This window comes from Barbatula barbatula, assembly GCF_947034865.1.
Source record: "Barbatula barbatula genome assembly, chromosome: 19".
In the NCBI taxonomy this organism is placed as follows: domain Eukaryota; kingdom Metazoa; phylum Chordata; class Actinopteri; order Cypriniformes; family Nemacheilidae; genus Barbatula; species Barbatula barbatula.
In genome coordinates this window covers 11,646,610-11,662,599 of record NC_136782.1, presented here as the reverse complement: position 1 = coordinate 11,662,599, position 15,990 = coordinate 11,646,610, and the positions used below count along the sequence as shown (strand labels likewise).

Sequence of the window (15,990 nt, the reverse complement as noted above, 5' to 3'; positions counted from 1 at the left end):
CCAGTAAACATTCTGTTTCTTCTGAAAGCTTAAATGCGATGGCTCTGAAGGCCAAGTCAGCATAAGTAAGGCAGTAGACTGAAAATAGAAAGTAATGAACAGATAAAAATAGAAAAGATCAACCCACAGGAACCAATAAAACATCAAATGTCTCCAGGAGAGAGAATATAAGAACCTATACTGTATGCTAGAATTATATTATTTTCTATGGAGATAGGAATAGGAAGACAGCCGACGTGAGTTATGAATGTAACATCTTATATATTGCTGCTGTCCTTCTAAAACCTTGTGTATCCATATTTTGTGATTTTTATTTTGTGCTTGTCCACTTTCACAACACAGTATTTAAGCATTTAAAATTACAGTGTTTTCCCATTTCCTGAAAAACAGCAAATTTGCACATCCGAGGTTTCAGGACAGCAACGAATAAATAAATATTAAATAAATAAATATTAAACAACCATATCACATTTTTGATGTGCAACTTATGTAGCATAAGAACAGTTATCTATTTGTCAGGTATCTGAAGTTCATGGAACATATAATGCAAATACTTAAAAGGACAGTTCCATCATTTACTCATCTTCATTTCAAACCTATATGTCTGCTAAACACAAAAGAAGATATTTGCAATAAATGTTTTTTCTTGTTTTACCTTTGAGGTAAAAACTAAAATATCCTTTTTGAGTATGTGCACATTTTTATTACCAGCAGAGGGAGACCTTAAATAGGGAGAAATCTCCAAAGCAAGCTAGATGTTTAAACTTGTCAGTGTTGAAGAGAGTTTCACATCCACAGTGTTGGACTTGGCCAAGTGGCCGAAGGCGACGCAATGCTAATAATCTTTACAATGTATCACTGCTAGCAACAGCACCTTCTACTTTCCCAATAGGATTGTGGAACTGCCAATCTGCTGTGAACAAAGCTGATTTCATTACAGCTTTTGTTAAACATTCTGGTCTTTCCATCGTAGCACTTACAGAAACATGGATCAAACCAGAGGACTCTGCCACTCCCGCTGCCCTCTCCCATAACCACACTTTCTCCCACAGCCCTCTCTTCACAGGAAGGTGTGGAGGCACCGGTCTACTCATCCCCAAAGACTGAAAATTCAATCAGCTAACACCCATGTGTGACAACAGTTCATTCGAGTTTCATGCTGTTACTATCACCCACCCTGTTAAAAGTCATTTTGTAGTTATATATCGTTCCCCAGGTCAGCTTGGACATTTCTTGGAGGAGCTGGATGTGCTTCTTTCATCCGTCCCTGAGGATGGTACTCCCCTGGTGGTACTAGGTGACTTCAACATCCACATTGGTAAACCACAGGCTGCTGACTTCGTCAACCTGGCCGCATCATTTCTCCTCGAGCAGTTTTCCACATCAGCAACCCACAAGTCTGGAAACCATCTAGATCTGATCTTCACAAGGTACTGCTCCACTCATCACTCTCAGGTCTCCCCGCTGCACACGTCTGATCACTTCTTCGTCACCCTCAACCTCGACCTCACTGCTCCGGATATCGCAGATGTCTTACCGATGGTCACCTTCCGGCGCAACCTGTGGTCTCTCCCTTCCTCCTGTTTTTCCTCTCCTGTCCTCTCTGCACTCCCCCCCTCTGATGAGCTCTCTCTTTTGAATACAGACAATGCCACAGACACTCTGTGTTCCACGCTTTCATCCTGCTTGGACAACCTATGCCCTCTTGCATCTGGACCAGCCCGTGCATCCCCGTCGGCTCCCTGGTTATCGGATGTACTGCGTGAGCATCGCGCCAGCCACCGGTCAGCTGAGAGAAAATGGCGGCAGTCCATCACACCGCTTCTAAAGAAACCCACCCTGGACCCTACACTGCTAGAAAACTACAGGCCTGTCTCCCTTCTTCCCTTCATCGCCAAAGCCCTGGACCGAGTTGTGTTCAACCAGCTCTCCTCCTTTCTCATGCAAAACAACCTCCTGGACAGCAATCAGTCTGGGTTCAAGACCGGCCATTCCACATAGACTGCACTGCTCTCAGTCATCGAAGCCCTAAAACTGGCAAAAGCATCATCCATGTCATCTGTGCTCATCCTACTGGATCCTCTCAGTGCTATGGGTGTCTCTGGAATGGCGTTGCAATGGTTTGAGTCCTACCTCTCGGGTAGGTCATTCTGAGTATCCTGGAGAGATGAGGTCTCCTCGTCCAAACAGCTCAACACGGGGGTGCCACAGGGCTCAGTGCTTGGACCGCTACTCTTCTCCATTTACATGACATCCCTTGGCTTGGTCATTCAGAAGCATGGCTTCTCCTATCACTGCTATGCCGACGACACACAACTCTACTTGTCATTTCAACCGGACGATCCGACGGTCGCTGCTCGCATCGTGGCATGCCTGAGTGACATCTCGCTTTGGATGAAGGATCATCACCTGCAGCTAAACCTTGCAAAAACGGAACTGCTTGTCTTCCCAGCCAACCCAAAGATTCACCACAACCTTGCCATTCAACTAGGCTCATCAACGATTACACCGTCCAGCACAGCCAGAAACCTGTGAGTGGTAATCGATGATCGGCTTAACCTCACAAGTCATGTTGCCAGCACCACCTGGTTCTGTAGATTCATCCTCTACAACGTTAGGAAAATTAGACCTTTCCTATCGGAGCACTCTTCGCAAGTCCTTGTCCAGGCTCTTGTCCTGTTCAAACTGGATTATTGCAATGCGCTTCTGGCTCGACTTCCTGCTTGCACAATCAAACCTCTCCAGATGATCCAGAATGCGGCAGCAAGAGTGGTCTTCAATGAACCGAAGAGAGCGCATGTAACTCCACTCTTCATCAGGTTACACTGGCTCCCTGTTGCCGCCCGCATAAAGTTCAAAGCTATGCTCCTGGCCTACAAGAACAACACCGGGTCTGCACCATTGTATCTCCACTCGCTAATGCAGATCTATGTTCCTGCCAGATCACTGCGGTCTGCAAAGGAACAACGACTAGTGGTACCATCCCAAAAAGGAAAAAAGTCACTCTCCCGTACCTTCTCTGGATCTGTTCCACATATGATGTTTAATTAACAAAGTTCGGGAGGAGCCGTAGCATATAATCAGCCGGCTGGTCCACAATCAGCAATCACTGCACATACACAATTAGCCATAGCGAGCTCGCTCATAAATAGAGAATCCATCTTACCTGCTCGATCTCCTAAGATTAAGCATCCCTCCTCCACCCCGGCCCCTCTCCCAAACTCACTTTTCTTTTGCAAGACCCACGGGGGGTGTGCTCTGGGCTCAAACCGGTTCCGAGCTCGGCGCACTCACCCTGACCAAGGTGTAGTGTTTCGGGTTCGGATAGATCTGGCGAGCTCGGAGCCCGCTTCCCGGACAGCACGCCAAATACGCATAACCTTCATAACCAAGCTCTTGCTTTATTATCCCTATCAACATCGCTGTTATCTGCGCAGGTGAACTCGTGAATGGTGGAATGATCTACCAGCTGCTACAAGATCAGCAGACTCGGTTGCCATCTTTAAAATACGCCTAAAAACGCATCTCTTCCGTCAACACGTCGCTGATTGATTTTTCCTAATTCTCTTCCCTTTCCTTCTTTAATAAAAAATAATAATAAAAATAACAAAACCCACTTACTAACCTCGCTATTCTTAGCTTTGTATACTGTGCTAGGCTTTAATGGACTAGTTTGATGCACTTATGTATTTTGTTGCCTATGTTGTTATAATTGCTTCCAATGTTTCCTCATCTGTAAGTCGCATTGGATAAAAGCGTCTGCTAAATGACTAAATGTGAATGTAAATGTAAGGACAGAGGGGATATCTGACTGGACATGGTCAACAGTTTCTCATTTCAGCAGCATAAATCTTTAGTTTGCTAATAGTGAATTGAAAATAAGTGTGAAACTTAAGACATTTGTAAGGAGAACGCTTTAAACTCAATTTTTTTTAAATAATTTCACAAAACACACAAAGTATGTATTACAGACTTAAAGGATATGTGTAGGCCTTTTATAACATCTTTTAAGTAGCCTAGGTGACAGTTGTAGACATAATACTAAAGGACTTTTCATCCACATGATGCAAGACAGAAAACTGAGCAGGTGTAATTCAAGAGTTCATAATGCAGTATTAACTTGGCATACTCCTCAATGATACAAACTCTATTTATTTTCTCTCCTGTACATGGCTCTCTGTTCCCATGGGTACGTTTTGATAAAACAGGATGTCCTTGGGACAGAGAAGGGTGAATGTTGACATCATTCATTTCGTTAGAGGCACGTGGGAATGACGAAACAAAAGCTAAATTGTTTCTGAATGGTTTCTGAGGTGCTGAAAGCTCATTAGGAACACGAGGTTCATCTAAAACATGTACAGTGGAAAAGAATGAGGTGTAGCAGATTCAACGTGAATCTGTGCTGCCGCCCGATAATTGGCTTATTAAATTTGTGCTCATCTAATTGCATATACACGAAGGAACCAATGGCTCCCTGTGCAGTTCAGAATTGCTGCACAACACCCAGTGAGCAAGTGGCAATATTATAATAAGTCAAATGAACTAATTTTGTGTCAAACAGAGAGCTGTTCATATTTATCTTAATCTTGCGATGACTCACGATGATCCACACCGAGGTTTCTGACTGTGCCACAGACTGTGTTGTGCTGTGTTTTACCATGTGGTTTGAACTCGGATCAACTCTGACTGATCTTCATCAGTCATCTCGACGTCATAGGCCTATGTAGAGTACAATAATCGATCTACCTCTAGGGGGAGAAAGATCCTCATGAATGATTTTATTTTAATGTTTAAAATCATCCGCATGACATGTGTTGGACATATATCTCCACATATACAGCTAATTCTTTCAACACACAGGTTTGCATATCAATACAATTCAGTATATCCAAAAGCTGTAGGATTTTCTCTTTCATGTTCTAGTAACAACTTTGGGACTGTACATATCCTAGTATCAGGTGTGTTACAATCCACAATCTGAGATTAATTTCTTTCCTTTAGACATTAATCTAAAACCGACCTCAATGTAGCTCAATTCATCTACTATGATTGAATCTAATCCAATATAGAAGCTTCTTACCCTATTGTTGCTGCATTGGTGGATCAGAACAACAATATACGTCCTAATACATTAAGGCACATAAATACAAACTTTCTTTTTTGAAGCCTTTGTCATGAATTCTTTGAAATGAAAAATCCTGTTGCTATGCACTCTGAATAAAAATAAGATGATGGTCTTCTTTGTACTTGTACCGTAGAAAAACTTAAATCCTGAGTGCTCCATTATTAGCTTTACTTCCTCACGGATCAATGCAGAGCTTTTGAAAGTCTTGCAAGACAAGCTCAATTTGAAGTACCGACCGGGGTGTGCTTTGAGATATGATCAAAAATAGTCTCAGTGACTCTTGGCTCTTAACATGTATTGAGTTATTTTTAATAAGTGAAGCCATATGAAATGACTTTAGGGATGAGACTATTCACACAATGCGGTGACCCATAATTAACGGAACCGCCCAGCTTCCCCCACACGTATCCCAGCAACGGGCCCAGTCCGTACTAGCATCCATTTTCAAATGTTCATTTCTATTTCAAACTCATAAGACCCCGCAGGGTTTTTAATAAACCACACGTGAGTTCATTAAGCCTGGGCCTGTTGCTGCCTATAGAAGGTGTGACTGTGAAGCAATAGGTGAGATGGGTCAGACTCAATGGCTTGGTTGAGATCAGGAACCGTTACATTTCATAACGATCGTCTCTGGAGATGAAGGTATCAGGAGAGACACTGAATGCACCGTTCCTGGCTGGCTCGCCGCTATCTCGTTCATTTCAACCACCTGGTTTAATGACGGCAATGCTAATGTGCACAAAACGGGTGAGATGTAGGCCTATTCATTAAACATCATGAACCGCCTTGGCATTTCTGCACTTGTTTCTAAGCGACTGAACGTTCAAACTTCAGTGTGTTTGACAGCTGTGTTGATGTTTAGCTGCAAATATGCTTTGGCTTGGAAAAACATCAGCAATTTGGCAAGTGCGATACTAAAATAACAGTATTTAGGGTTGGAATAATTTCTGCAGTGCTTAAGCCATTTCAGTGCGTATTCAATTTACTGACAGATTAATTCAATCAATGGTTTGTTGCTCTTGCATCTAGAGGATCTTGGTATTGGTAGTAATGTTGTATTTGAAAGATTTGTTTGAGATGTGAATGTCTTTAAGGGAAATAATGGTGAGGCAGCTTTTGGTATATGTATTCTTATACTTAAATACATATATACGGATGTCTTCTGTATTGTAATACATAATTACTTCATTAGAATAAATAATTGATTCAGATCGGTCTGTACTAACATTCCATGTGGTGTTATTCCCAGATAACAACCACGGCCATCCGAGAACTATGAGTCATCTTGACCAATGTAGTTTAATATGACTCAAAAATGAATTGGCATTTTCATGCAAACGTCAACCCCCAATTGTTGGGAATTATTGTTTCTGGTTAATATTTTAATCCACAGAAAAAGTGTTCTTTCCCTCTTTTAAAATGGAAAACTCAAGCTTAGACTGATATTTTTCTGATGTCTGAACTCTATCATCAGGGGTTTAGTAAAATATAAACAATAATATATTGGTAATAAAACTTTCTCTGAGAATGAGAATTGATATTACATTATATTACAAGTATTGACTAAAATGTCAATGTTGTATTTCTGTGTTCTAAAAAAATCTGATCAAATGAATAACATATATGATATTATATATAAAAACGACTAACAGATTACATGTTCATCTTGATTAAACGTATGTCTTAGCTGACGGCTGAAAGAAAACATTTTCCCACAAACTTTTCTTATGTTACAAGTTAATAAAGTGTTTAATATTATTTAATCTTCTTTAATTTACTCATGTGGCAAGTAGCCATGTAATAAAGTTGGATAATGTACATCCATCCGGTTATCGGAAAATAAACTCCATTAGTAAGCCACAAGACCTTTCGCTTTGTGTCGGGATCCTGATCACCCTGTCGGGTTTATTCAGAGATAACAACCAGCTGGCTGTACATTATCCCTTACTTCTAAATCATACCGTACACACACAAACAAACAAACAAACAAACAGACAGAGATATTAAACATAAAACAAATCCATATTGATAACAGTGTTGTAAAAATGTCTTAGAACATGACTTTTATTGTGTTTGGTATGCAATCCACAGCTGTATAAAACTGCATATGACTGACGCAGCTTCACATGAAGAGCCGTCAGTGAGGTTAAAGTCAGGAGACAGTACCAGTGAAGAAACATCTGGTATTCTATAGGGCTATTAATGTACAATTTGATGGGTTGTTCACATAGACCGTGGGTGATAATATCTGCTATATTTTTCACATAAATAGACAGATTTGTAATACATGTAGACATTGAGGCATACATATACTGTACGCACCAGATACATTCAAATATCATGTTCATCTAAACAGTTCCGACAATGTTTTTTTATCATTTCATTTTCTTCGAACTAATAATACAATAAATAATAATAAATAATAGAACATAAACTAACATTTTAGCTCAAACAGAAACATTGTAAAAATCAATATATACATACACATACATAGGTACAACAAAGGGTCTTTTTATAAAACATTTGATATAAAAAAGAAAGCAGAAGGATCACAAGGCATATACACTGCAAGGCGCATGTTGCACGCAGAATGGCGATGAGCAAGTTCCTCTCCTCATATCATGTTCTGAAAATAAACAAGCGAAAGATTACATAAAACCATCGGTTTGTTGCCAAGCAATCAAACCCTGGCACATTAAAGCTCTTGTAACATGCAGTAATATTCCACCTAGCACAAACCAGCACACGGGGTTAGAAATATTAATATTCATCATTGCATTGTAATACCAATGCCATGGAGACCAAAACAGACACGGTTCTCTTAAAAGTGAGAATGTAACAATTTGCCTGATTTATTTAGTGTGTGCTTCCAGTTGGACGAACAGTATCCTGCGGCTTATCGATTGCTAATTTACTTCAATGCTTCGAGGCCTCTGCGCGTGGCTAGTGACTAATGAACTTGTTCAGACCATGTGCAACCAGACGGTACACAGCCACACACAACCACGCACAAACTCGTCTAACCTCAGTTCTCCTCCTTCCTGCCCCCAAGGAACGAGAGGTTGTGGAGGATTGAGGGGCGGAGCTTCTGGAGGGTGAACAGTGATTGGACATCTGACCTCTGGGTACCAGGTTTGCTTTGAAATACTGGAGTAAATCTTCATCTGTTGGATACAAAGTTATTATAGTTTACTAAAACAAAACTATTTAGTAAAGTTAAATAAAATATAAGCTTGAATATTATTAGAAAAACGTAGACTTCATGAAAATAGTCACATGACCATCACACAAACCGGAAAAAAGGTTTTATTACGTCCGCTTGTCAGAGAAAGTTTTAACAGCATTTTAAAAATAACTGCAATATCTATAAATCTTTGAGGTAATAAACTAATCCAGCATATTGTTTTCATATTTGCTATTTTATACTCAAATGTCAATAAAGTCAATACTTTTAAATATCAATCTGCATGTATTATGTAAAATGATTAAGATAATTTGGTATCTTTTCTTCAAGGCATTTTGAGTAAGGCAGTTCTATATGTAACAAGTGCATTAACAAAAAAACTGAACCACATGCGATGAAACCGCTTTCTGCATGTTCGGCATAAAAGCCTATAAGAAATGTTTCCTCATCAATATACTATAAAAAGTTTACAAAAACGTTGAGGCACTGAATTTACGAACTGAAAATAAATAAAAAAAACTTAAGTAAAACTGAAATAAAGATGAATGTATACCCTATAAACCTATAAAGCAACAGGAAAAATAAGCAAATAAAAATATAGAAGCACATATCAAAATAGCTAAAAATGGACCGAAATAAATATGAAAACCAAAATATATAAAAAATAAAGCCTATAATAAGGCTGGTTGAAGAAAATGTAACAGTCAATGAAGTAAAGGAAAATACAACTAGGTAGATGTGAGATGTGCTTGGAAAATTTGATGTGCAATACACAATTTTTCTAGAAGGTATAATTTATGCACGAATAGTCTGCTAAAATGTAATGCTTTAAATTCCTTAGTGTGAGCAAACACAACAAGGTCATTCAGACCTTCTGTGATCCACTCGGCAGCAGTTTTGCGCTCTGATCTTCTCTCTCTGTGCTGTGGGGTTGTACTGTTTCCACCATTGTTTAACATGTCTGTCAAGTGCATCATGGGGTTTGGTGTCAGAGGAGGGGGTTCTGGGGGAGGAGGCAGGTCTGTGGAGATGCATGAACACAAGGTGTTATAAATCTTTCAAATACTCAATGTAACAAATGCTTTAGTCGCTTAATAAGAGATTTTAAAAACGTATCTTACTTTCTGTGTTCAACACTTCTCGTCTCCCAGGACCGTCTTTAGACGACTTCTTTTTCGGTCTGGGCTTCTGAATTGACGATGGGAATAATGTCAATTCTCCTAATAGTGGTGAAGACAAAAAGTAAACAAAGATTATGTTCTCCATACGTAATTATCGGCAGCATAATGAAAACAATTATTCTGCATGCCTGTCTTGTTGGAGAATATTTCTTCTACTCCAGCAATGTCTCTCCAAGGGCTGATGTGATGGGAAACACTGCCATTGTGAGAATCTGTCTTGGTTAACTGCTTTGGGTTGGAGAGGGTGAACTGTGCATTGTGTGCGCATTGCGGTTTCCTGTCAGGCGAACGGGAACACACATTAACACTTTAGTAAGCAATAAAACAACAGTGGAGTCTGCAGGGCTCGACATTTATGTTCGTCCTGTTGTCTAGGACTAATGTCGAACGAGTTTGTTTGATTTAAAGCTTCGAGGTTTGGCTAGTTGGCATTGGCCAGTTAACCCCTGCTGGTTGATAGTGTAACTACAGTATATGTCTGCAAACTTTCGATTTTCAATTTTATTCCAATTTGAGTATTTGGACAAAATGAATCATATAAATTGAAAATATTTCATTATATTCTTGTCCTTGGTCATAGGCTTTTCATGGCATAAAATGTACATTTTCTCTTCTGTTTTAGTATAGTTGTTAGCAACTGTTTTGGGATTGTGCGCAACCATGTTTACAATAATCAGATTAGTGTTATCAAGATGCCATTACAGCTATTAAGAGATTAGCCATGCTCTTCCTACAGTAACTGTAACAATTAAATTGTATTTAACTTGTTATACCACATCTTGTATTATTGCCTCCTCTGATGAACATCTATATTGTTTCCTCACGCTTCTAAGTTGCTTTGCATAAAAGCATCTTCAAAATGTACAGTAAAATGTATAGCACAATCCAGACTAACTTTTTTTCCAAATGTGTGTGTGACGATGGTGTTAAAGTAAATAAATCACATTGTTAATAGATCTGTTATATTAAAAAATATCTTCTAATATTCATGAGATCAATATTATTAATAAATTGAAAACATATCACAATAACACTGCCTGTGGGATCTCACAAGGACTCGGGTTTGAGTCCGATCACATACCCTATTCTTTTCGCTCTTTGGTCCCCTTTAAAGAATAATAGCAAATAAAGTCTACAAAAATAAAGGCTACAAAAATACTTAATAAAAAATTAAATAGCCAGGATGGGCACTTATCCCTGCTAAGAAAGAACGGATGCATGGATGTATTACAATAAAATTTTGTTTACATATTATATGTGTGTGTACAGTTCATAATTATTGTGTATTTATAAATACACATGCATGTACTGTATATTTAAGAAATGTTGAAGGGAAGTGAGCTATTTTTCGGATATGGTGACCCATAGCCGAAATGTGACCTCTGCATTTAACCCATCCAGAGAGTAGTGAACACACGCACAGCATGTCGTGAACACAGGTACACCCGGAGCAGGGGGCAGCGATCACTGCAGCACCCAGGGAGCAAGTTGTCATGTTCTCTGCATACTATCTGGATCACTTTATTCTCTACTGGCAATTGAAATATTTTATAATTTTATATTTTATTTTATTAAATAACTTTGATGTCCTGCCCCATGTTAAACACATTAAAACATGTATAAGAAAAATAATTACCAGCTCAAGGATACTACAGCATTATTGGACAAGAGAACAAAAAGTGAAAAAGTGTATATGTGTGTGCGTACCGCGACAGCAAGTCTGGATGCTGCAGTCGCAGGTCAGATGAGCGCTGCTCCTCGCTGGGGGAGGGTGTGAGAGTTGCCGTGGACTGCAGACTGTAGGTTGTGACCCTGTTGGTTTCTTCTCTTAAGGGAAGTGTGACTGCATCCTCCAAACCCTCGATCAGATACATACGGTCAGGCAGTGGAGGAATCCACTCTTCATCAGCTTCAGGGCTACAGGGATGGAACCAGATTAAAACATCATTCATATTTAGGACGTAAAGTACACTTCAAATCTCAGGATGCTACTAAAGCGCAACGTGAAACAAATGTTTAAAATAAGGAAGGGGTAAAAATACAAACAAACAACAAAAATCGATACACGCCGGCACACAAAAATACTTGAGTCTTGAAATATTCAGGACATGGAGGTTAGCTTAAAAAGTACACCATACTAAGATTTCAAGATTTTCTAAAAAAGTTATTTCTTCACCTACTCAGGCACATTTAACCATGTAAAAAATATTTTCACTACATTGGGTTTGATAACATCCTTTGGTGGAAATAATGGAGATGGAAATTACATTTATACATTTTGGGATTAAAATGACAGTTTTGTTTAGCTGAGGCTGCTACAAATATTTTATGTATCCAGCTAAATAGTGTTTTCACACGTTTTGCATAGTTTAAAAAAATGCAGCTTCATTGTAAATTACACACAATAAGAACTTTATTTTTGTTCCGTTAAAGTCAGGCTAAAACATTCACAAACCACAATAAAAACCTCAAAGACTCAAGACCCCTAATACATAGCTCTGATTTGATTTTTTGCTGATATAGAACTGTGGTAAACACAGATTGTAATGCTTTGAAAAATAATAAACAAACAACAACAAAATCCGATGTGGTTACACAAGGCAGCATTGCAAAAGCTGTATCAGAATCTTCAAAAGCTGTTGCATCTTTGGAAGGCGATGATAAAAAATGTAATGTGAGAGAAAGAACGCATTGATATGTGTGGTTACTATTCCTTTCGACCTGTGGCTATTCTTATAGACAAGCCGCCTCTCAGCCTCTCTCGAAACAGTCAAGAAGGCTGGACTGTAAGAGCTAACACCATTAGCCCCTGTCCCTTTCCGCTGAAATGTCAAATAAGATTAGATACTGTAAGAACTGGATTTATTGCTTTGGCTACATTTCATTCTGTTGCTCAGGTTCAATACTGGGTCAGTTACTTGAGAAGGATGCTGGGAATGATCCAGGAAGTGATGTTCCATTAAAGAGGAATTAATGTTATTTAAGAAATTAATGTTTTGAAATCTATTTTGATATTTCCTGCTGACATACTAATCTAAAGATAATATAAGCTTGTATATTCAAGTATTATGGGATTCCAACCTGATACCATTGCTGTACGGTACCACCACAGTGAGATACATGTTTTAATCTGTATTTTTTCTTGTTCATCAGTAAACTCTTAGAACAAGATTACATTTTATGAAATTGATCATTTGTTTTTATTATAAGCCTCACTAAATTCTTTATTTATAAAACAATGTCATTGGGCTAAGGCAAGCTCGCTCAATTCTCTCAAAACAAAAATCTTTAGAATATTATTTCTAAAAATCAAGAAATAAATATTTAATAAATAATTGAACTTTAATCTTTTTTATTCTGATAAAAATCATTTTTGCATGATTTATACAAATTTTTGTTCTATTTATAATCTTGTCTGGAGGGTCAAATTGTTTATTTGTTTGTTGTAGTTATAAAAATAATAAAAAAAAAATTGAAATTTGAAATAAAACTGAAAATAATTTTTGAAGTCTGCTTTTTAAATGGGATGAGGCAGGGTTTGAACATAGCCTATGCACTGATATTCCCGATCTTAAAAAAATCCAAACCAAAATACACGTCTCAAATCTTCATCGGCCCTGCATAATGTCTATCACATGGTAGATTATACCTGTTTTGTCTATCTGCACTTTTACACCTCCTGTTTGCTGGTGGAGTTACAGACAGCACATCAGACCAGGTGGGTGAGGGGGCTTGCCCGAGAGACTTCTGCTTCATCCGTTTGGCTGTAATTCAGCATAAAACAGTCACAATTAGCATTTAACTAACATCGGCTGCAAAACTTTAAGATATGTTGATCCAATCTGTCTGCATAATTCCCTAATACCTAAAGGATTAATCTTTAACCTTTATGATCAAAATCATTATTGACCCACAGATGCTCCTACCGTTTTCCCCTTGCGGGTACTGAAGTTTAGCATATTCTGCTTCGCTGTGACCCGACTGAAGGCTCCACTGGTCCTGCTCCAGTCTGTAAAGGTCTGTCTTAGAGAGGACTGGTGTTCTGGTGTAAGGGTCTGGACCTTGAGAGTACAGACTGCATAGGTCGTGCCCATCAGCATTGGGTGGGTTGATGGTACAGTATATGCCTCCATCATTAGAGGCGGGGCTGTACTTGCCATTCTGGTTCTGATCATTTGACAGTACTGAAGCTGAAAAACAGATTCAAAGATTAGACATTTAAAGGTGCTATGTGTGATTTTATCTCTTGAAGGAATTGCATGTTACATAACTATGTCTTCAGAGGTGTAAAAGACATTACATAATGAAGCGTTATGATTTTAGTACCTTAGAATGAGCTATTTCTATCTACATACATCGTGGGTCCCCTTACATGGAATTTACCATGTTGTTTCTACAGTAGTCCTTAACTGACTGATGATATCTTAGCCCTGTGCCAGCCACTGTAGTGCTCCGAAAGCGAGGCGTGGAGTGAGCCAATTCGCAACCTCATCACTAGATGCTGCTTAATTTCATACACTGGACCTTTAATTCATAATTGTACAAAAGTGGGGGCCTTACTGTTGTAGTATTTTTCCGTAGAGTCAAGTTTGCCTGCACAGCAGTTGGCCGTGTCTTTTCTGTTATGAGAGAAATTGCTGGTTGGCCAGGAGTCACCAAGCCAGGGGTAGTTACCTAAGTGTGACTCAAGTAGACACGGCCTGTAAAAGAAAAAAATAATTTGGGACCATAAATTCCTAAAATTGGGAACATAATAGAAATAATTTTTTATAAAGTTCTAAAAGAAGATATTTTGAAGAATGTATCAAAGCAAACAGTTTTGCGGCACTTTTGACTACCATTGTAGTTTTTCATACTATGGCAGTCAATGGTAGCCAAGAACTGTTTGGTATTCTTCAAAATAACTTTCTCTGTATACATCAAAACAAATACATTTACACAGAATTAAACAACTCGATTTTTTGACCTGTAATAACTTCAAATAAAATATTTAGAAAAATAAAAAAAACATGAATATAATAAAGTACAGTGTGTAAAGTGGGAAATCTTCCTAGGATACAAACCTTCCGTTGATAAGATCAGACCCTTCGCCACGAGAAAGAGCACCTATAGGAATAAAATAAAAAAAGAAAACATCATCCCAAAGCTCATTTAAAAAAATAGAATTTGGTACAGGCGGACACTGGTTTGGACAGCACCCAGGGGTCCCTGACTCACATGCGGGTGTGTAAGCGAAGGAAGTTGTGTAGTGTCCGAGTTCTTTCCTTCTCCTGTGTCTGCAATAGATCCAGGCACTGAATCCCATTAAAACCATCCAGGAGGACACACCAATTCCAGCGATGAAGGCTGGCTGACGGACCACCCCTGTGATCTGCTCTGACAGACTCAAGCTGTCATCCTTTATCACTGACAAGGACTGATCTATTGGTACCCCTGAATGTAGACAGAAAGGAATAATGAAGAAAGTTAGAAGGCGTAAATATCTCTTGTCTTATAAAGGGAGCGTTTTATCTAAATATATTTCTCTCAAAATCAATCTCCAACTGATATATAACATGGAAATGCTCAGCACTCAATATTCTTAAATATGAATAAATGTTTAGATGGTGAAAGAATCTGTCAGGTAGGATAAATGTTATGCTCAGAGCTGTGTGGTAAATGATGGTGGTAAAGGTGTCATACTGCAAGCCTTAAGGGCCCCTGGGTGAGCCATGAGACGCGGACACATCTACAAGTGCTCCTGTCACGAGTGACAGATCCATTAATAGAGACAGTCAGAGAGGATAATTTGAGTAATTCGGCTTTTTCAAAAACACTTTAGCTATTTATCCTTTTCTTTATTTTCTGCACTTTTTTTTTAGATTTTTGTCACTTAAGAAGTGTAAATCTAGTGGGGTACAATAAATCTACATTGAATTTACATTGGATATTTAAAATGGTTTAATGTATTATAAATTACGTTCTGCAATAAAAGTCTAAAATTAGTCACACTTTATATTGTGTGGCTTTAACTTCTATGCACAAAAATGATTACTGTATAACTACAAGTTGTTCTTACATGGAAATGTTGTCCATACTAATATGTTTTTTATTGATGTCTCTATTCTAGCCTTTCATCCTGAGGCGACATTTTAGTCAACAAAAAAAAAATGTTTTTTAAAAACACTCTTCAAAGTGGATAAGTTGTAGTGTTGAGAGCAAAAACCGAGCCATGAACAATTTTTGAACACTTTAAGGCTCTGTTTTACAGACAAGGCTTAGCTTAAGCCAGTGGCAATGACTCATTTAAAGATATGTCAGGGCAATTTATTTTCAGTTAAGACAACTCAAACTTTAATTTTAGTCTGGGACTAGTTTTAAGACTTGCCTGTGAAGCCGGGCATAATTCCTATAAGTTATTAGTTTATTTATTGTTTGTTTCATTTTTTATATATTACTTACATTTATTACTTTGAAGCCGTATTTGTTTTGGCATCATTCCTAGTCTACATTTTCACGCT

At 38.4% G+C, this 15,990-nt stretch overlaps 1 protein-coding gene across 1 annotated transcript in view; it reads right to left on the bottom strand.

Moving 5' to 3' along the window:
- Nucleotides 1-7,152: 7,152 nt before the first annotated feature.
- The window catches only part of LOC306908862 (roundabout homolog 2), a 44,221-nt gene continuing 35,383 nt past the window's right edge, over nt 7,153-15,990 (bottom strand). Inside the window, exons 17-27 of the mRNA XM_079482101.1 lie at nt 14,708-14,923; nt 14,554-14,596; nt 14,051-14,190; nt 13,417-13,680; nt 13,140-13,254; nt 11,198-11,407; nt 9,619-9,767; nt 9,431-9,529; nt 9,181-9,330; nt 8,150-8,289; nt 7,153-7,751 (exon numbers count right to left, since the gene is read on the bottom strand). Coding sequence (XP_079338227.1) covers nt 7,740-7,751; nt 8,150-8,289; nt 9,181-9,330; nt 9,431-9,529; nt 9,619-9,767; nt 11,198-11,407; nt 13,140-13,254; nt 13,417-13,680; nt 14,051-14,190; nt 14,554-14,596; nt 14,708-14,923 — 1,538 coding nt within the window. The 3' untranslated portion in view covers nt 7,153-7,739. The remainder of the gene's footprint in view (nt 7,752-8,149; nt 8,290-9,180; nt 9,331-9,430; nt 9,530-9,618; nt 9,768-11,197; nt 11,408-13,139; nt 13,255-13,416; nt 13,681-14,050; nt 14,191-14,553; nt 14,597-14,707; nt 14,924-15,990) is intronic.